Below are 21,574 nucleotides of genomic sequence, written 5' to 3'. Positions count from 1 at the left end.
GGCGTCTGAAGTCCCAGCTACTCGGGAGGCTGAGGCGAGCGGATCACGAGGTCAGGAGATCATCCATTTTGAGTTAATGGGTGTATTTTTGGTCTATTCTCTTCTATTGATCTATGCATGGCACATCATCTTGATTACTGTAGCTGTATAATAAATCTTGAAATTATGTAGTGTTAAGTCCTCTAACTGTTGCTCAGAATTGTTTTGACTGTTTTAGGTTTTTTGCATTTGCAAACCAATTTTAGAATCAGCTTGTGAATTTCTACAAAAAGGGTCAACTGAGAATTTGGGATTCTGTTGACTGTAGATCAATTTGTGAAAACCTGACATAAAAATATTGTACCTTCTAATACAAGAACACAGTATATCTCTATTTTTGCAGGTCTTCTTTAATTTCTTTTTTTTTCTTCTCCTTTTTTGGGACAGGGTCTTACTTTGTCACCCAGGCTAGAGTTCAGTGGTACAATCATAGCTCACTGCAGCCTCTAACTCCTGGGCTCAAGGGATCCTCCCACCTCAGCCTCCCGAGTAGCTGGGACTACAGGCATGCGCCACCAAGCCAGCCTAAATTTTTATTTTTTGTAGAGACAAGTTCTCACTATGTTGCCCAGGCTGGTCTTGAATTCCTGAGCTTAAACAATTCTGCCTCAGCCTCCCAAAATGCTAGGATTACAGGTGGGAGCCACTGTACCTGGCCTGTTCAATTTCTCTCAGCAGTGTTTTGGAGTTTTCAGAGTGTAAGTAGCACACACCTATTGTCAAATGTTTTTGTTGATGCTATTGAAAGTGGTACTGTTTTTTGAATTTTAATTTCTGATTGTCATTACTAGTATCTATTAATAGAAATACAATTAATTTTGTGTATGACCTTTTATCCTGCAACTTTCTAAGCTTACTTATTAGTTCTATTAGCTCTTTTGTAGATTCCATAGGATTTTCCTCATAGACAAACATGTCATCTGTAAATAAAGACAGTTTTACTTCTTTTCTAATCTGTATTCCTTTTCTTTTTCCTGCCTTATGGCACTGACTAGGATCTTCAGGTCAATGTTGACTAGAATTGATGAGATTGGACATTCTTGCCTCCTTCTGATCTTAAAGAGGAAAACATTCAGTCTTTCACCATTAAGTATGATGTTAGCTGTAAGGTTTTTGTAGTTGCACTTTGTCATCCAGTCTTGTGACTTTAAATATCATTTATATGTTTACCACTCTAATGTGTGTATCCACACAGACTTCTCCACTGATATCTATGTTAGTATTTATCCAGCTTCTTACTTGGTATATGCACTTGGATTTTTATAAGGTATCTCAAACTTAATATGTCCAAAACTAAACTTCTGATTCTCTGTATACTTCCAGCTTGCTTCTCCCACAGTGTTTCCAATCTCAGTAAATGGCAACCCTATCCTTCTAGTTCTTTAGGCCAAAAGCTTGGAATCACTCTTCCTTTTCTTTCCCCACACTCCTCTGTGCAACATGTCAACAAATCATAATCCTTTGTAATAAAAATTATGACATCTAAGGTCTAAGCCACCTTCATGTGACTCTTTTCTTGATTATGCCTCCTGACCTGTCTCCCTATTTTCCTTACTCACTGACAGTGTGTTCTCAGCATAGCAACCAGAGTAATCCTTTTAAAATGAAAGTATAAAGCAGTGAATTCTTTTACTGATATAAGAGATGATTAAGAGAAATATTTCTTGGAGTTTCTGAAGGATAAACCCAGCATATTTAGGTAATTAATCAACTGGAAAACATTTCATTTGTACTTTTGGTCTCTTCTTTTTCCTCTATAAACAATTAGATGGGATTATGACTGTCAATCTTGGATTGCTTTGCTTTTCCTGTCATCTGCTGGGTTTTTTCCCTCACATATAGAAAAGAATTTTCTGAGGGATAATGGGTTTGATCTTGACTTTCAGCTCCATTGGCTGATAATCACTTAGTGGAGTACTATATGGAAAAGTATTCTGACGCTCAGCCAATGCTGTGATTAATTAGCTGTGTCTGGTGTGAGTGAGAGAATGGGAAGTAGTATGTTTGCATCACTAATTTGAGTTTATAATATAGGCAGATCTTAAGTAGTTTGCTTTGGCAGTTGTTGCTTTCATTTTTAGTGATCCTTTACTTTTTTTTTTTTTTTTACATAGTACATTGAGACAACAAATACTTTAATTAAAAGACATTTAAACATTAAAGACAAATGTAAAATCCTTTAAACAATAAGTGAGAAATTAGATGTCAAATTCTGATTTTATTGCCAAAGAATTTTGTAGGATATGTATATGAAAAAGATACTGAGAAATCTGGAGTAGATTGGTTTAATTTCATAATTAAATTATTTAACCCAGTAACACTAACAGTCAGCAAGGACTATATGTTCAATATTGTTTTGGGGACAAGGGTTTTAAGATACAACTTATATACAATAAAATTTACTCTGAATTGTAGTCTGAGTTTGGGCAGAAGTATACAGAAGTGTCACCACTGCCACATTCTAGATAGACTATTTCTATCCCAAATTGTTTCCTTATGCCCTAATAGAAGAGTAACCTAAAAATGCCCTTGAGAAAATATGAATATTTAAATATCCTTTTTTTAGATATCATATTTAAACATTTAGCCAATAAAATGTATTTAAATGAATTTGAACATTATTTTAAGGATATAGCTTTACATAGTAATTGTGATATTGCTACCAGCCACACTGTTCCAGTGTTGAATTGTTTACCAGGAAAATTATCATTCACGCTTAACTCTTCAATGAAAGGATATTTTAAAATAACCTACTATTAAATTGAAATTCTTTATTTTTGAATACTACAGAAGAAAATTCCACAAGACAGAGTGAAGATTTGGGAAGCCAATTTACAGAAATTTTCATTAAGCAGCAGGAAAATGTCACTCTTCTGTTATCTTTATTGGAGGTAAATAGGGAACCTTGATGTTTTTGTCATCTTAATAAGCTGCTTTTGTTGCCTTTTGGATGTTATTGAGGAAGTAACATGTATATACCTTTAAAGGTAGTAAAGTTTATTGTATTATAGCAAGAGATCCACATGCATGTTTCAAGAACTATGTAATCACTTAAAGTATGCTAAACTTCCATGTTTTACTTGTAGTTTCTGGTAAAAGTTATTAGTGGAAAAAATGTTTTTCTCGAAAATGTGAATTACAGATGTTAAATATTTTGAATTCTTACATTGCAGGAGTTTGATTTCCATGTCCGCTGGCCTGGTGTGAAGCTTCTTACTTCTCTTTTAAAACAACTAGGGCCTCAGGTGCAACAAATTATTTTAGTCAGTCCTATGGGTAAGTGACTTATCTTTTTTATATTATTTTGATTAAAGCATGAGTATCATTTCCTAGAGAAAGGGACTGAAATGGTGTGTTAGTAAATTGTTAATAATTTGAGTCACTATTTGTATTTTTGGTCTGCCAGCATTTTTCACATGGTTGTATGTTCTAGGTGTTTCAAGATTGATGGACTTACTAGCGGATTCCAGGGAAGTTATACGTAATGATGTAAGTTAAATTTCGAAAAGAAATACAAAAATATGTGGCTTTTTTTTCTCTTGCAAATGAAATCCTTGTTGTTGAGTTTTAGGAAATTAGATTTAGAAAGTTGGAGTAATGACCTTTTTTAAAAAAATTAAAAATTAGTAAATAGAGATGGGGGTCTCTCTATGTTGCCCAGGTTGGTCTTGAATTTCTGGGCTCAAGCAATCCTCCTGTCTTGGTCTCCCAAGATGCTGGGATTACAGACATGAGCCACTGAGCGTGGCTGGAGTAATGACCTTTTAAAGTTGTACAAGGCCACATTGTTTCATTCTTTCCTGGCTATCCAGTATTTTGGGTTAGACAAACCATTTTGCCATTCAAATTTATTTCTTCCATTAGTTTAGGATTTCTTATACTATCTGCTGAAAAGTTGTATTTGACACCAAACTCTACCTCTGCAATTTCCTTTTCCTCATAAAGAGTAGCGGAGATACCTCCAGACATTGAACTGTGTAAACCCAACAAAGCATTATATTTGGAATCCTTGCCCTTATTTGATTGAGTGTGTATTTCTAAGGATTTGCCTTGTTAATCATGGAGCATGATTTGCTCTGGACTTATTTTCCATTCTGATTTATTTTATATTTGCATATAAGTTTGAATATTTTGTATTTGATGCTGTATATTTTGTTGCATAAGCATTTTTCTCTATTGTTACCTACAACTTGATAAAAATTCTGTAATATTTAAAATAGCAATTAGAAAAATTAAATTCTGGAGCTAGGAGATCATATCAAGCTAATTAAATCTCCATATTTATAGTGAAATGCCCAAGACCCATAGAAACCAAGTAAAGTTAAGTGTTCTTTGTTAGCCATGTCTTACTCATCTTTTTATTTATGGTATTGGCCCTGTGACTTTTTCATCCTAAGTTTTAGTAAATATCATTTGGATTGCTCTTAGCCTTATAACTGGTTAATGGCAAAGCAGAGACAAAACTGAAGCATTCTTAACTCCTAGTCTATGGATACAGTTTTTAAAATTTGTTGTACTTAAAATTTTGTAATATGTATATCAATTCAGTATTATAGGTAGTGAACTTAATACAGTATGTAACTTACAAGAAGGACATATTTTTTTGAGATGGAGTCTAGCTCTGTCACCCAGGCTGGAGTGCAGTGGCGTGATCTCGGCTCACTGCAACCTCTGCCTCCCGGATTGAAGCAATTCTTCTGCCTCAGCCTCTCGAGTAGCTGGGATTACAGGCATGTGACATCACCCCCAGCTAATTTTTTTGTATTTTTAGTAGAGACAGGGTTTCACCATATTGGCCAGGCTGGTCTCGAACTCCTGACCTTGTGATCCACCCACCTCGATCTCCCAAAGTGCTGGGATTACAGGCGTGAGCCACCGCGCCCGGCCGAGAAGTACATTTTTTATTCTTTAGTATTTAAATGTCATTTTTAAGAAATGTCTTATTTAACTAGGTATCTATCTATTAGAAATTTGGGGTATCTTTCCTTGACTAAAATATGACTATGTATCTTTAAAGCTTCTGTTCTATTCTTTCCATGTCCTGCAGTTTAAATAAGAGGATATCATGCAAATCATAAATTATATCTCCCCACATCTTTTAATTTCATTACCACTTATTTTCATTTTCAGATATAAAAGTGCTCTTAAAAAAAAAACTGCATTAGGCCAGGCGTGGTGGCTTATGTCTGTAATCCCAGCACTTTGGAAGGTCAAGATGGGTGGATCACCTGAGGTCAGGAGTTTGAGACCAGCCTGGTCAACAAGATGAAACCCTGTCTCTACTAAAAATACAAAAAATTAACTGGGTGTAGTGGCGGGCGCCTGTAATACCAGCTACTTGGGAGGCTGAGGCAGGAGAATCGCTTGAACCTGGGAGGCGGAGGTTGCAATGAGCTGAGACTGTGCCATTGCACTCCAGCCTGGGCAACAAGAAAGTAACTCTGTCTCAAAAAAATAATAATAATAATAACTGCATTAATTCTGGAATCTCCTGTTTTCCTTTAACTCTTTACCTTTTTATTCTGCTCCTAACCTTTTTTCAATTTTTATTTGAGACAGACAAATAAGTGTCTATTTATATTGGTTTTTGTTAATTTTATGATCACAGATTAAGTTCTGTTTTTGTTGTAATGTCTGGATTATTGGTTTTTACATGTTTTATAACCTTTTTTTATTTTAATAAACCTATTCAAGAGGATAAAGAGAAAAGAAACTAAAATATACTAAGACCTTGAAAGCTAGTGGGTTCTATAGAACTTACTTTGTCTCCTTTAGTCTTTATAAAAACCCTGTGACAAAGATATTACATGAGTATACTATAAGTTCATGTAATTTGCTTAAAGTTGGCACAACTAGTCAGTAGGGCAACCAATTTTTTATTTTTTTATTTCATTAGTTTTTGGGGAACAGTTTTTGGGGAACATTAGTTTTTGGGGAACAGTGTTTGGGCAACCAGTTTTTAAACCCACTTTATATAACTCAGAGCCTAAATATTTTCTCCACTGTATTTCTTCTTCTCTTTGTTAGTAGTTAAACTGAAGTTGGCAGCATTAAGTGGGAGAATTTGACATCCAAAAATAACTGTTTTCACCTTTTTCTCTCATATTAATGTTGAAAGTTGACAAGAAAATGAGTGGAATAAGCCCAATAAAGTCATAGGCATTTTTTGTCTTATATGAATACTTACCTACTCAGTACTGGTAGCCAACAGCTAGTTTGCCTCTATGGGACTTTTTACTACCTATTTGCTATTCCTCTTCCTCTACAATAATATCTGTGCTTTTTTTCGTAAAATATTTGTTGTCTCTTTTACCATCATGCTATTATTTAATACTTAGGGGCTCATAAATTGCATAATACCAAAATAAGCAAAAATGGGTAACAGTGAGTTTTTATTGAATGATAAAGATATTATAAAATATATAAACTGTATCCAGCTTACCAGGAGCTGAGAAAAACTGGAAGTCAGAGGCAATGGCTGCTGTGAATTGTCTTGTGTTGGACATGCCATTCACGAAGCATCAATTTTCATCTTCCTTTTTTATTTTGACTTAGAATCAAGTTTTGGGGATTTGAAGGCCAGATGTTTACAAGAATTTCTGAACTTTCTCTACTAGACTGTGGTGGTGTTCATTGATTTGTATTATTGAATTGCAAGTTTTTCATTATTACTCTTGTGAAGCTGGTACAGTGGCATTCCTGAGACAGATACTTTCATGCTCAACTCTTTAGCTGCAACGAAAGCTATGTAGTGGTTAATGAATATAAAGGAATTCTAGTATGTTTATATCATAAAGTTGAAAGATAACTGAACTAGGAATTGTTAGAAGAGGATTCTAGTCTAGTGTCTGTCTCTTTGAGGTTTATAACCTTAGGGAGACAAATTGCTTAACTACTCTGTTCTTGTTTTCCTTATGTATAAAGTAAAGGAGTTGGGCTTGCAAAATCCCTGCCAGTTCTAAAATTCTGTGATTTTTGAAGTAATTTAAAAATGTCTCATAAATTTTGTACTCCACTAAACATTATCTTTCTTCTCTATAGGGCGTCTTACTACTGCAGGCACTAACAAGAAGCAATGGTGCAATCCAGAAAATTGTTGCTTTTGAAAATGCTTTCGAGAGACTACTGGACATTATTTCAGAGGAGGGGAACAGTGATGGAGGTATAGTATGAAGAAATTATTTGAAGACATTCCTTTTGTACTCACTGACTTGTTAGGGTATAGGGAATACAGTTGGAGGGAGAAATGGGGACTCTTATTTATACTCTTTGTTTTTCTTTCACTATGGCATGTTGACTATCGGTTTCTCTTTATCCTGTTTCATATTTGTTAGGCTTTTACAATCTAGGTTGGTGTCTTTCCTTGTTTAGAAAATCTCACCTATATCTCTTCAAATACTGTATTGCTAGGTTTCTTTTATTTTTCTGAAGCTATAGATTATTATGCATGTCCTTTTGCAGATTTGGTGATAGGGAGTTGAGTTGAAGGCAGAATTATATACTGAGTGAATAGGGAGGACACAATTGAGAATTAATGGGAAAGGTTAGAAATAGTCTTTTGGAGAATAGGAGAGCTAGTTAATTATTGTAATTAGGAAGATTTTCAAAGTGATACGAACCCCAGCTGGGCTTGATGGCTCATACCTGTAATGCCAGCACTTTGGGAGGCTGAGGTGGGTGGATCACTTTAGGCCAGGAGTTCGAGACCAGTCGGGCCAACATGGCAAAACCTCATCTCTACTAAAAATACAAAAATTAGCTGGGCGTGGTGGTAAACACCTGTAATCCCAGCTACTTGGGAGGCTGAGAAACGAGAATCACTTGAACCCGGGAGGTGGAGATTGCAATGAGCTGAGATCACACCGCTGTACTCCAGCCTGGGTAACAGAATGAGACTCTGCCTCAAAAAAATAAAAAGGGGGATAAGGGCCCCATTAAGGGTATTCACCATGATTTTACAATAGCACCAACTACTTGAGTGTGTAATTTATTTTCTCCCCTAGCAGCACTCAGCTGCCTAGGTGCAAATATAGAAAAAAAACTCATAGTTTTTCACAGGGTTGGGCCTTTTCTGGGAAGGTGCTATGAAAAGACAGTAAGACAAGAGAACATAGTATATTCCTATTCCACTTCTGTAGAGTGGAAGAAACGAAAATGTCTATAATCTAAGCTAGATAGGGAAGGAAATAAAAACAAGGGGGTTTCTAAAAAAGGCATTTGGTTGGTGGGCCAAGAGACTCAAGGAAGCCATAGAACAAATGTGTTGAAAATACTTGAGCCACAAAAATAGGTTTTAGTAAGAGAGGATTATCGCCAAAGATGAGGCAAAAAAACTGAGTGGTCTAGGTATTAGACGGGTTGCTGTTGAAATTAAAATTAAGTAGACAGCAGAGCTTAGAGAAAGAAGACTTTGAGCAAGATGCCAATGATGTTTTCCGTGGACAAAGGATAGTGACTATGAATTTGTTATATATCTGCAACAAGAAGTCGTAAGAGATGGTACAGCCATATAGCCAAGCCTCAAGGGAACAGGAGATTTTATGAGAGTAGAGGAACTATGGTCTCTCAAAAGTACACTGGGCTGGGAGGGTCACAGCTTCAACATGCTGACTCTAAGGTACATGGGATTGAGAACATGAATTACTTTCACTTGAGAACAGTACAAGATAAAGCAGATTCTTTAAAGTAATGGAGCATTTCAAGATATAATTGGGTTACAGGGTGTTTTATTAACCAATATCTGAGAGTTGGCAATGGCATCATGAAAGGGTTTGAAAAGATTAAATGGGAGAGGGGAAATGCAAACTATTGTAAAATGAAAAACTGGGAAAGCAGAGATGACCAGAGAGGTGTGCATTTTTGGAGGCAATTGAAGAAAATAGGGTTTTAAGGAAAGATAGAATTTGCTAAGTTTTCCTAGTTGCTAAAACAAGTTTCAGTGGCTCTTTGTAAGTGATAGTGGCCATTAAGGCTCTAGGGTTCACTAAGGTGCATGCTGGAAAGAAGGCCTGCCAGTTGTAGTGAGGGCTTTTGACATGCTTTTTCCTTCAAAGCCTTCAGATGGTCCTAATGGCAGACCATATTTAATAGATATTTATGGTCCTACCTAAGAGGCAGATAGAGTGGTTCCTCCTCATAAGATGAGGATCCACATGGTTCCTCAGTAGGAGGTGAGGAAGCCTCTAATCTGGAGAGATTAGGTCTGGTTAAATCAGGAATTCTTGAAAAGCATTTAAAATGTGCACCTTAAGCATTTTAAAGTTAAATGTAATAAAATAAAGGTGTATATTTATGTACTAATCTTTGGAATAGGGCCAGAACTACTACCTTGAATATGGGTATGCTGATTAAAGTTTTTCATCATCTTCCTTGCATACATCACGCCTATAATATATCATGTAGGATTTGCATTTTGTTTTCTTTAAAATAGATTGCAGGATATATCTGGGTTTTTAAAATTACTTTTCTATCTTTTAGAATTGTATTATCCATATTTAACAGCTGTATTTTTAGTGACGTCCTTTCATTGAGTTTTGCCAAAGACTTAAGTTTAATTTTCAGCAAAATAACTGTTTTCACACATATTTTGGTAGTTTTATATAGTATTTAATTAATAACCAGTGCAAATAGCATGGTAGGTTTGTGAATGAAGCAATTGATTCTTAGATACAATACCAAAAGTGTGATCCATAGAAAAAAATTGATAAATGAGACTTCATTAAAGTTGAGAACTTGTGCCCTGCAAAAGATTCTGTTGAGAGAATGAAAAGATACTTCACAGATGAGAAGAAAATATTTGCAAAACACGTGTTTGAAAAGGGACTTGTATCTAAAATATATTTAGAACTCTTAAAACTGAAAAATAAGAAAACAATAAGCCAATTTAAAGATAGACAAATGATCTGAACAGACATCTCACCAAAAAGATATACAGATGGCAAATGACCATATGAAAAGATGCTCAACATTATATATCACTAGGGAACTGCAAATTAAAACAATGAGATATCACTACATACCTTTTAGAATGAGGAAAACTAAAGAAAACATTGACACCACCAAATGATGGCGAAGATGTGGAACAACAAAAACACATTTGTTGCTGATGGGAATGCAAAATGGTACAACTACTTTAGAAAACAGTTTGGTGGTTTCTCACAAAGCTAAACATAGTCTTATGACTCAACAATCACGCTCTTTGGTATTTACCCAAATTAGTTTAAGACATATTCACACAAACACCTGCACATGAATATTAAAACACCTTTGTTCATAATTGCCAAGACTTGGAAGCAACCAAGATGTCCTTTAGTAGTTGAATGGATAGATAAACTGTACTACATCTATACAATGGGATATTTAGCAATGAAAAGAAAAGAGTTATCAAACCATGAAAGGACATAAAGGAACCATAAAGGCATATTGCTAAGTGAAATAAACCAGTCTGAAAAAGCTACATAATATATTATTCCAGCTATAGTTGACCTTTGAATAACTTAGGATTTAGGGACACCAATGCCCCAGACAGTTGAAAATCTACTTTTTAACTTTTGGCTCCCCCAAAACTTAACCGCTAATAGACTATGTTTACCAGAAGCCTTACCAATAACATAAGCAGTGGATTAATACATTTTGTATGTTGTATGTATTATATACTCGATTTTTACAGTAAAATAAGGTAGAAAAAAGAAAACATTAAAATCAGAGGGAAGAGAAAATATATTTACTGTTCATTAAGTAAAGTGGATTATCATAAAGGTCTTCATCCTTGTCATCTTCATGTTGAGTAGGCTGAGGAGCAAAAGGAAGGATTGGTCTTGCTGTTTCAGGGATGGCAGAGAGGAAGAAAACATATATATAAGTGGACCCATGCAGTTCAAACCCAACTGTTGTTCAAGGGTCGGCTGTATATGACATTCTGGAAAAGGCAAGACTATGTGGACCATAAATATTTAGATCAGTGGTTGCCAGGGATTTGGGGATAGAGGAAGGAAGAGATGAATAGGTGAAGCTCAGGGTATTTTTTAGGGCCATGAAACTATTCTGTATGATACTGTAATGGTGGAGACAAGAGATTATACCTCTGTTAAAACCCATAGAACTTTATAGCACAGAGTGAACCTTAATGTAAACTGTGGACTTTAATTAATAATAGTGTATTAGTATTCATTTATGAATTGTATTGCAAGAAATGTACCACATTAATGCAATATATTAATGATGGGGGAACTGGAAAGTACAGGCATACATTATTTCATTGTATTTCCCAGGGAATATGTTTTTTACCAGCTGAAGGCTTGTGTCAACCCTGCATTGAATAAGTCTGTTGACTCCATTTATCCAACAGCACGCCCTCACTTCATGTCTCTGTCACAATTAATATTTCAAACGTTTCATTATTATATCTGTTATGGTGATGTGATCAGTGATTTTTGATGTTACTATTGTAATTGTTTTGGGGTACCACAAACAGTGCCCATATAAGAGGGCAAACTTAAGCAAAAATGTTTTATGCATTCTGACAGCTCCACAGACTGGCCCATCCTCTCTCTCTCCCACTCTGTCTTCCCCTCTTCCCCTCCCTCCCTCGGGCCTCCCTATTCCCTGAGACATAACAATATTGAAATCAGGCAAATTAATAACCCTACAGTGCCCTCTAAGTGTTCAAGTGAAAGAAGAGTTGTATATCTCTCACTTTTAATCAAAAGCTAGAAATGATTAAGCTTTCTCTGCTGAAGATACAGAGGAAGGCATGTTAAAAGCTGAGGCCAAAAGCTAGGCCCAATAGCCAAGTTGTGAATGCAAAGGAAACGTTCTTAAGAAAATTAAAAGTTCTACAGCAGTGAACACATGAATAATTAGAAAGCAAAACAGCCTTATTGCTGATATAGAGAAAGTTTTAGTTGTCCAGATTGAAAATGAAACCAGCCACAACACTTCATTAAGCCAAGCGTAATCCAGAGTGACGCCCTGACTCTTCAATTCTGTGAAGACTGAGAGAGGTGAACAAGCTGCACAAGGAAAGTTGGAAGAATGGATATTGTGCATGAAACTAGCAGATGTTGCTGCGTGAGATCTAAGGAAAGAAGCTGTCTCCCTAACAAAAGTACAAGGTGAAGCAGCAAGTGCTGATGTAGAAACTGCAGCAAGTTTATCCAGAAGATTTAGTTAAGATAATTGATGAATTATGCTAAATGTTCAGCATAGACAAAACAGCCTTCTATTGGAAGAAGATGCCATCTAGAACTTTTGTATCTAGAAAGAAGTCACCTCCTGGCTTCAGAGCCTCAAAGGACAAGCTGACTCTCTTGTTAAGGGCTAATGCACCGTTGACTTTAAGTTGACGCCAGTGCTCACTTACCATTCTGAAAATCCTAGGACCCTTAAGAAATATACTAAATCTACTCTGTCTGCCCTCTATAAATGGACAACAAAGCCTGGAAGACAGCACATCTATGTAATAGCATGATTTACTGAGCACACATTTACTGAACACACATCTCTTACACTTCTGTGTAAGAGCATGGTTTTCTAGGCCCAGTGCATTAGAAAAAACGATTTTCAAAATATTACTTCTCATTGACAATGCACCTGATCACGCAAGAGCTCTGATGGAGATGTAAAAAGAGAATAATACTGTTTTCTTTTTTTTTTGAGATGGAGTCTCGCACTGTCACTTGGGCTGGTGTGCAGTGGTGTGATCTCGGCTCACTGCCACCTCTGCCTCCTAGGTTCAAGCAATTCTCCTGCCTCAGCCTCCTGAGTAGCTAACATTACAGGCACCCACTACTGTGCCTGGCTAATTTTTTGTATTTTTTTTTTTTAGTAGAGATGGGGTTTCACTATGTTGGCCAGGCTGATCTCGAACTCCTGACCTCGTGATTCGCCCACGTGGCCTCCCAAAGTGCTGGGATTACAGACGTGAGCCACTGTGCCCAGCCAATAATATTGTTTTCATACTGTTAACACAACATGCATTTTGCAGCCCATGGATCAAGGATAAATTTTGATTTTTTTTTTTTTTTTTTTTTTTTGAGATGGAGTCTCACTCTGTCCCCCAGGCTGGAATGCAGTGGTACAATCTCGGCTCATTGCAGCCTCTGCCTCCCAGCTTCAAGCAATTCTCGTACCTCAGCCTCGTGAGTAGCTGGGATTACAGGCATGCAACACCATGCCCAGCTAATTTTTGTAATTTATTAGAGACAGGGTTTCACCATGTTGGCCAGGCTGGCCTTGAACTCCTGACCTCAAGTGATCCATCCACCTCAGCCTCCCAAAGTGCTGGGATTCAGGCGTGAGCCACTGCACCCAGCAATTTTGACTTTCAAGTCTTAATATTTAAGAAATACATTTCATAAGGCTATAGCTACATAGATAGTGATTTCTGTGACACATCTGGGCAAAGTAAATTGAAAACCTTCTGGAAACGATTTACCATTCTAGATACCATTAAGAACATTTGTAATTCATGGGAAGTCAAAATACCAAGATTTACAGGAGTTTGGAAGAAGTTGATTCCAGCAACCCTCATGGATGACTTGGAGGGGTTCAAGACTTTAGTGGAGGAACCAACTGAAGATGTGGTATAAATAACAGGAGAATTAGAAGTGGAGCCTGAAAATGTGATTGAATTTTTGCAATCTCATGATCAAACTTTAACAGATGAGGGGTTATTACTTATGGATGAGCAAAGAAAGTGGTGAAGATGCTGTGAACATTGGTGAAATGACAACAAAGGATTTAGAATATTACATCAACTTAGTTGATAAAGCAGTGTCAGGGTTTGAGAGAATTGACTCCAGTTTTGAAAGAATTTCTACTGGGAGTAAAATGACTCACTGAAGACTCAGGTGGTCATTAGCATTTTTTAGCAATGAAATATTTTTAAATTAAGTTATGTACATTCTTTGGACATGATGCTATTGCACACTTAATAAATTACATTATAGTGTAAACGTAACTTTTGTATACACTAAGAAACCAAAAAATTTGTGGGACTGACTTGATTGTGATACTTGCTTTATTGCAGAAGTCTAGAACCAATAAGTAGATGTCTGTGTAGAGAAACTCTATTTGTACTTACTTTTTCTATAAGCCTAAAACTGCTCTAAAAAATGATGTCTTTTTTTAAAAAAAATAATTTATTTTTGTCAACATACAGCTCAACTATTAGGAATAAAAGTGTTGATGTACCAGATGAGCTTACTCGTCGTTACGTACGGCATCCAGCATCAGTCAATATGTTTATCAGAAGAAACGGAGGCTATTGGTTAATCTATTAGTACTTGGTAAAGTAGAGATCAATTGGAGAGTTTTCACTGTGATAATAGTGAAAGCTGTAGTGTGGATGAAACTGCCCTGGAGAGTATATGCTGTAAACAAAGAAGAAAAAGGATAAAACCATGGAGGACAGAAACAATGAAAGATTGAGCACCTGCAGAGCTGTAAGGAAAACCAAGAGAGCATAATGTTTTAGAAATCAAGGGAAGTTTCAAGGAAGAGACAAACCGACAATGTTAAGAGCTTCTTAGAGATCAAATAAGATATGGTTGATTCATTCAACAAACGTTTAATAGTTAAGTACTGTGTATATACATGATATCATGTCTCTGTCTCTGCTAAAGATACAGAGGTAAGTAGACTGTTCACAAGCGTTTGTGAATTATAATCTAGTGGAGAAGACAAACACTACCTAATAATAAAAGGAGAAGGCTACTGTAAGAGCATGTAGCTGGTGACGCTAACCTAGTCCTGTAGTCTTGGTAATCATTCCTGAAGAAATGATGTTTAAGCTGGGATTTGAAGATAAACGATGAGTTACTAAGGCGATTGGTTACTTGACATAGAAGTCAAGAGATCTTTGGGGTACCTGAGAAAGAGCATGCAGGTTATGGCCTGTGGCCATCAGGTGTCAGAGCAGACTGTCTATCTGCCTGGCCATATTGAAGAGATGCTGAGCATGGAGATTTATCTTTTTAAAAATGTTTGGGAGTTTTGCGTCAGGTTTTACGAGCCTTAACGCTTGTGTTTTACATTATTTCCCCAGGTATAGTAGTTGAAGATTGTTTGATTTTGCTCCAAAACTTATTAAAAAACAACAACTCCAATCAAAATTTTTTTAAAGAAGGCTCATATATTCAACGTATGAAACCTTGGTTTGAAGTTGGAGATGAAAATTCTGGCTGGTCTGCACAGAAAGTGACCAATCTACATCTAATGCTACAGGTATACTATCCTTAGACATAAATGTGAGAATTTTGACAGTGATCTTTTCAAAGAGAAGAAAATTGCTTGTATTTGATAAATCCAGAATATTTGATGGATTTCAGGTTGGCTTAAAAAAACTGTAATATGGAAATTTGCAGTTATCCTCTAGCTAGAGATCTTGCCTACCCATTACTTAGCTTTGACAGTTATTAACATCTGGCAATTTTGTTTCATCGTTTATTCCTCTCTTTGCTGTATGATTTTAAAGCAAATTCAGACATACAGTTTCCTGATGGGTTTTACATTAAGGAATAATAGGTTAGATTGTTGATTTGAATTTTTAAAAACCTGCTTTCTTCACTTAGGGCTCTAATAGGATAAATTTTAATATTCAAACTATTAAGTTCAAATAAATTCATTCAGTAAGCATTTACTGAGAGCCAGGCACTGGATGCTAGGAAATAAATGATCATGTCCTGCCCCCAAAGATGATTAGTCTGAGTTTTAAGTCCAAAACATGTTAAATTGACAGACCACCTGTGATTTATTGATCCTTTATGGTGAAAGCTTAGTGGTAATAATAAAAGTGAGGACAGTAGGATCCCAAATTATTTCCTCATCAGAGAAAATGTTGAAGTTCTTTGAAGTAGTCTACTTACTTACTCCTTTATTGAATCCTCCTTCTCCAAACTCTTAAGTTTATACTAGTCTCCTTACTTATGAACTCATAATTCTTGTGGGCCTTTGAATGTCTCTGAATTATACCTGTGTTTCTCGGAAGTTGTGGACCTAACTAGATGGTTAGCTCCGCTAGTAATTAGAGGCTAAATGTTGTCCCATGCCGTGGGAGTTGCCTGCCTAGGACTGATAATTAGGGTAATCTGTGTCCCAGTTTGCCAGTACATTACTCGTTTTGTAATTACTAATAGCATCCTCTTTCACTTCAAAAGTGTCCTGGTTTGGATTATAAATTATGCAGTTACCCTAGTTAGAATATGCCTAAAAACTGTTACAAAAGTATTTTCGAGGAGAACTTAGTTACAGAGTCTATTTGTACTCCCAACTCATCATTTCTGTTTTCAAATGTTGGTATTATACATTTAAGAAGTTAATAGTTTTTTAATGTTTTAGAAACAGTGTCACCAAGTGGTAACCTTGATACCTTTGTTCAAAACTGCTTTATTTTGTTTTGTTTTGTTTAAGAGACACGTTCTTACTTAGTTGCCTAGGCTGAGTGCAGTGGTGTCTTCACAGCTTATTGCAGCCTCAACCTCCCTGGCTCAAGAAATCCCCCCACCTCAGCATCCTGAATAGCTGGGACTACAGGCGCAAGCCACCACACCTGACTGGATTTTTTATTTTTAGTAGACATGAGGTCTCACTGTATTGCCAGGCTGGTCAGGAATTCCTGAGCTCAAGCAATTCTCCTGCCTCAGCTTCCCAAAGTGCTGCTGTTATAGGTGTGAGCCACATGCCCGGCCTACACTGCTTTCTTAAATAAGGAAATTCCTCTAGAAAAGTAATTTCCAAAATGTGATTAGAGAGGGTGAGAGAATCTGATGATATAAAAAAGCATGTATTTCGTATCAAACAGTGAAAATTTAAATTGTTTGAGGAAGCTACACATGTTTTATGGTTTAGGGTACTATGTAAAGAATTATTCTGAAGGAAGTGTCACTGTTAAAAAGTAAAGTAGGTCAGGTGTGGTGACTCACACCTATGATCCCAGCACTTGGGGAGCCCAAGGCAGGTGGGGATCACTTGAGCTTAGGAGTTTGAGACCAACCTGGGCAACATGGTCTTTATCAGCCCGGTGTGGTGGTGTCCACCTATTGTCCCAACTACTCAGGAGGCTGAAGGGCAGGATCACTTAAGCCCAGGAGGTTGAGGCTGCATTGAACCATAATCACGCCACGCACTCCAGCCTGGGAACAGAGTGAGACTCTATCTCAGGAAAAAAAAAAAAAAAATTACCAAAAAATTATTAGAGTACAGCATGTAAACAGAAAAATACAGTATTCTCGTTATATAACAAGTTGATTCTTTAAGAATTCTTTACTTTTAAAAAGTGAATAAACTGACTTTCTGTAGCTTAGTAAAGCTTTTATCTCTTACACTTGTCGTGAAGACCGTAAACTCCAAAGCAGAGGAACTGAGTTTAATTCATTTTAATATATTCTCCACCTGCAATACTGAATAGTAGATTCACTCATGACTTTACAGGCCAGGAGTTATCTTCTGCTATTCTGTTAGAACCTGTTGGAATACTTTATGTATAACTTTATTTAGAGTTGCTTGGATTTTAAGTTCTCTATTATACACTAAATAAAAATGCATCATTGTTTTCCTGTTGGGACATACACATTCTGTGTTGGAACTATTCATCATCACAGTTATCATGATTGCATTCTGAGCTACTAAAAACAGAATTGATCTGCTTGCTGAGTTTTAATTCAAATGTTGCAGACTATATTTAGGGAAAACATCTTTTGAAAAGTTTTTTAGTTATAAAATATTTTATTTTTTTAAAAAATTATAGTTTTATGGCTAGTCTACTTTTTATCCCTGCAGGAGTCTCTTCTATGGCATTTTATTGGGAAGATACTGCCAATAGCTCCCAGAAAGTTCATAACCTTATAAGATAATCATTTTCATTCTAGGGTAGTTTTAATTATTAGAAACTTTATATATTAAGTCATAAACTGTCTTGATATGACTTCTGTAAATTTACTTTTGCTTTCTGGAATGACACATGTTCATTCCTTGTGAATATTTCATATATTTACATGTTGCTATTAGATCTCTTTTTATCCTCATAAATATTCCCTTTTTCTTTATTTACATCATCAGTAAAGACACTCAACTGCTATTAGAGGATAGTAGAAAATTACTGTTGATTTTGTCCGTTGTAATAATGGTATGATTATATTTCAAAAAATATCAAGTGGAGATGCATACAGAATTATTTGTGGTACAATTGACATATTGCGTAGTATTTGTTTTAAATACTCAAAAAAAGAAGGAAAAGAAGTAGTAAGGATAGGAGGGAAATAAATTAAGGGAGGAAAAAACACCAGAAATCTCACTAGAAAAGTCCAAGGACAGGAACCAATGTAATCCTGACCTTCTCTTTAGTGACATCAATTTATTAATGAACCCTCTTTGAGATGTCTGTTAAGCCAGACATGGAAACATCTAAATCTGTTTTGTCATTACTCACTGAGTTAACTACTGGTTGAAGTTTTTCTCTAATTCTAGTGATTTCTGGTTACCTTTTTATTCACCAACAATAAAAAGTACCACTTTTCAAACTTTTTTTTGCTTTAGTATTTAACTCCTCCCTCACAAAAAATCCCCTTTCTTAGTGGAGTCAATCCATAGATCACAATATGTGTCGGCTGTAGTAATACAAGTGTTTTAGTTTACTCTCTTAAATCATTGATTACTTCTGTGTATCTCCTATAAAATAATGGTTAATGTTTATATAGCACTTTGTTGTTAACAAGGTATTATCATAAATACCCCCATTTGATCTTGATTTAGAAGATTTTGCACATATATATACACATAACTCTAGTTTTAAAATGTGACACACATGTAAAATGAATTTGGAGACATAACTGTGTTAAATAGTTATTTGAGATGACTTTTTTCATGTTTCTGAAATTTTATGTTTACAGTCCAAGTAATCATAGAATCATAGGGATTTAATTGGCATTAGCAATCAATGGAGCCCACCCCATGCCTAATACATGAATCTTTTACCATCTCTCCAGTTGTGGTTTTAGCCTCTCTTTAAATATTTCCAGTTTAGGGGAGATTTATCACACATCAGGTCATTCTGTTTTCAGACCTGCTCTCTTACTAGGTAGTTCATTATTAACTTTGAAAAGAAATCTGCCACTCTGTAACTTATTCATTCATTTACTTATTAAATATGTACTGTTACAAGTACTATGCTTCTTTGGGAAACAAAAATGACCAAGGCAGTTTCTCTCTGGGAGTTCACAGTCACCTGAAGAAGACAACCTTAAGTTTAAGAGGCATAATGTAATATTACTATCACAGAACTTATTGCCATGGGAGCACGAAAGAAAGAGCACCTAAATGTAGCTAAGCAGCTAAGGGAGTACTTCATGCAGACTTTCTTGTTCACATAGATCAGATTTGCCTCAAGCCTTTTCACATCTTTAAAAGACAAATTTTGTTTTCTCTTTCTTTCACAGCTTGTTCGTGTATTGGTATCTCCCACCAACCCTCCTGGTGCTACCAGTAGCTGCCAGAAGGCTATGTTCCAGTGTGGGTTATTGCAGCAGCTTTGTACTATCCTAATGGCTACTGGGGTTCCTGCTGATATCCTGACTGAGGTAAAGCAAATGAAGTCAAAGCCAACTCTGTGGAAGTTGAAATCCTGAATCCTAGGAAGAATTAGATATTTGTTGAAGGAAAAACTACAATAGTTAACCATTTTTTAGGTTAAAATTTTTAATGATCTTACTAAAATATAATTCACATAATGATAAAAGTATTGATTCCAAAAGATATACTCATCCCTCAAGTTTTATAGTACATAAATAATAATGTTAAAGCTTTGCAGATCCATCTACAAAGATTTCTCATTAATTTTATTATATTCAACAGGAGTGCACAGTATGATTTCGTTTTTATTTTGAGAACAAAGTGACTTAGTCTTACTCAACCGGCAGATTCATTGAATAGTAAATTCTTTTCCCCTAATGTGTGGCATTCTCTGTTGCTTACCTATAAGAAAAAGAAGTTAGTTTGAAGAAAAAAAGTTTGTTTATATTTTTAAAATTTTTCTCAAATTAACACGTGCAATATCGAAAGTACAAATAATAAAAATTTTATAACAAAAATAACTACCTTCAGCCTCAATTGTCCTTACTGTAAGTCCCACTTTACTTCTTCATGTCACCTCATAATTATTTTATGGAATTTATATTTAAATCAGTAGTTGGGGTTTATATTTTTACAACTGTATTGATACCATTCCTGCTAAGCCAAATAGAGCCCTATATCCTTTTTTAAATATATATTTTTCTCATCCATGAGTTGTAATTGTGTTCTTCATTTTACTGTTACTCTATATATGCATAGGTATATATGCTTAATAATCATATACTTAACACTTTGTTTCCCACCACAGGCCACCTGCAGACCCTCCATTCTCCTACTCCAATCTGTGCTCTAATTCTTCCCCATGTCTCTTGTCCTGGGACTTTTTTTTGCCATCTTCCTAGGATTTCCTTTACTTGTCTCCTGACTTGGCTTCCTTGATTATCTGGATCCTATATCTTTATTTATTTATTTATTTATTTATTTTTATTTTTATTTTTTATTTTTTGTACAGAGTCTCAGTCTGTTGCCCAGGCTGTAGTACAGTGGCATGATCTCAGCTCACTGCAACCCCCGCCTTCCGGGTTCGAGCAATTCTCCTACCTCAGCCTCCTGAGTAGCTGGGATTACAGGCACCCGCCACCATGCCCGGCTAATTTTTGTAATTTTAGTAGAGACAGGGTCTCACCATGTTGGCCAAGCTGGTCTCGAACTCCTGACCTCAAATGATCCACCCATCTTGGCCTCCCGAAATGTTGGAATTACAGACAGGAGCCAATGCTCCTGGCCTGGATCACATATCTTTTTCCTCTATCCCTTGGTTCATTAACTTTATTTTTCTTAATTTTCTTTTCTTTCTTTCTTTTTTTTTTTTTTTTTTTTTGAGATGGAGTTTCGCTCTTGTTGCCCAGGCTGGAGTGCAATGGCATGATCTTGGCTCACTGCAACCTCCGCTTCCTGGGTTTGAGCAATTCTTCTGCCTCAGCCTCCAGAGTAGCTGGGATTACAGGCGACTGCCACCATGCCCAGCTAATTTTTTGTATTTTTAGTAGAGATGGGGTTCCACCACGTTGGCCAGGCTCTTGACCTCAAGTGATCCGCCCACCTCAGCCTCGTGAAGTGCTAGGATTACAGGCGTGAGCCACTGCACCCGGCCATTATTTGTCTTAATTTTCTAAAAAAAAGAATAAGTAATGAGAAATTTTTTTATTTTTTGCTCTTTCATGTCTGAAAATGTCATTTCTCTACTTTCAGAATTAATTTAATGTTTGGCTAGATATGGAATTCAGGGTTGGAAATCACTAATACTCAACTTTCCAAACATCATTCCAGTGTTGCTATTAGGAAGTTTGAAGTTTGAAGCCATTATAATCCTACTTTTTTTTTTTATTGTAATCTTTTTCTCTCTAGAAACTTTTGAGATCTGTTATTTTTGATTTTCTGAAATTTACTGATGATGTGCTGAACTGTG

General features: G+C 36.0%; 1 protein-coding gene across 2 annotated transcripts in view; it reads left to right on the top strand.

Annotated features, from left to right (window-relative positions):
• Nucleotides 1-21,574, top strand: part of USO1 (USO1 vesicle transport factor) — an 89,602-nt gene that overhangs the window by 43,048 nt on the left and 24,980 nt on the right. For both annotated transcript variants that reach the window (XM_001153547.5, XM_009447726.2), the window contains exons 5-10: nt 2,830-2,930; nt 3,213-3,315; nt 3,473-3,528; nt 7,081-7,201; nt 15,086-15,264; nt 19,473-19,613. In XM_001153547.5, the coding sequence (XP_001153547.2) occupies nt 2,830-2,930; nt 3,213-3,315; nt 3,473-3,528; nt 7,081-7,201; nt 15,086-15,264; nt 19,473-19,613 (701 nt within the window). The remainder of the gene's footprint in view (nt 1-2,829; nt 2,931-3,212; nt 3,316-3,472; nt 3,529-7,080; nt 7,202-15,085; nt 15,265-19,472; nt 19,614-21,574) is intronic.

This window comes from Pan troglodytes, chromosome 3 (genome assembly GCF_028858775.2).
Source record: "Pan troglodytes isolate AG18354 chromosome 3, NHGRI_mPanTro3-v2.0_pri, whole genome shotgun sequence".
Taxonomy (NCBI): Eukaryota; Metazoa; Chordata; class Mammalia; order Primates; family Hominidae; genus Pan; species Pan troglodytes.
The sequence above is the reverse complement of the archived record's forward strand: the minus strand, read 5'-3'. Positions and strand labels throughout refer to the sequence as shown.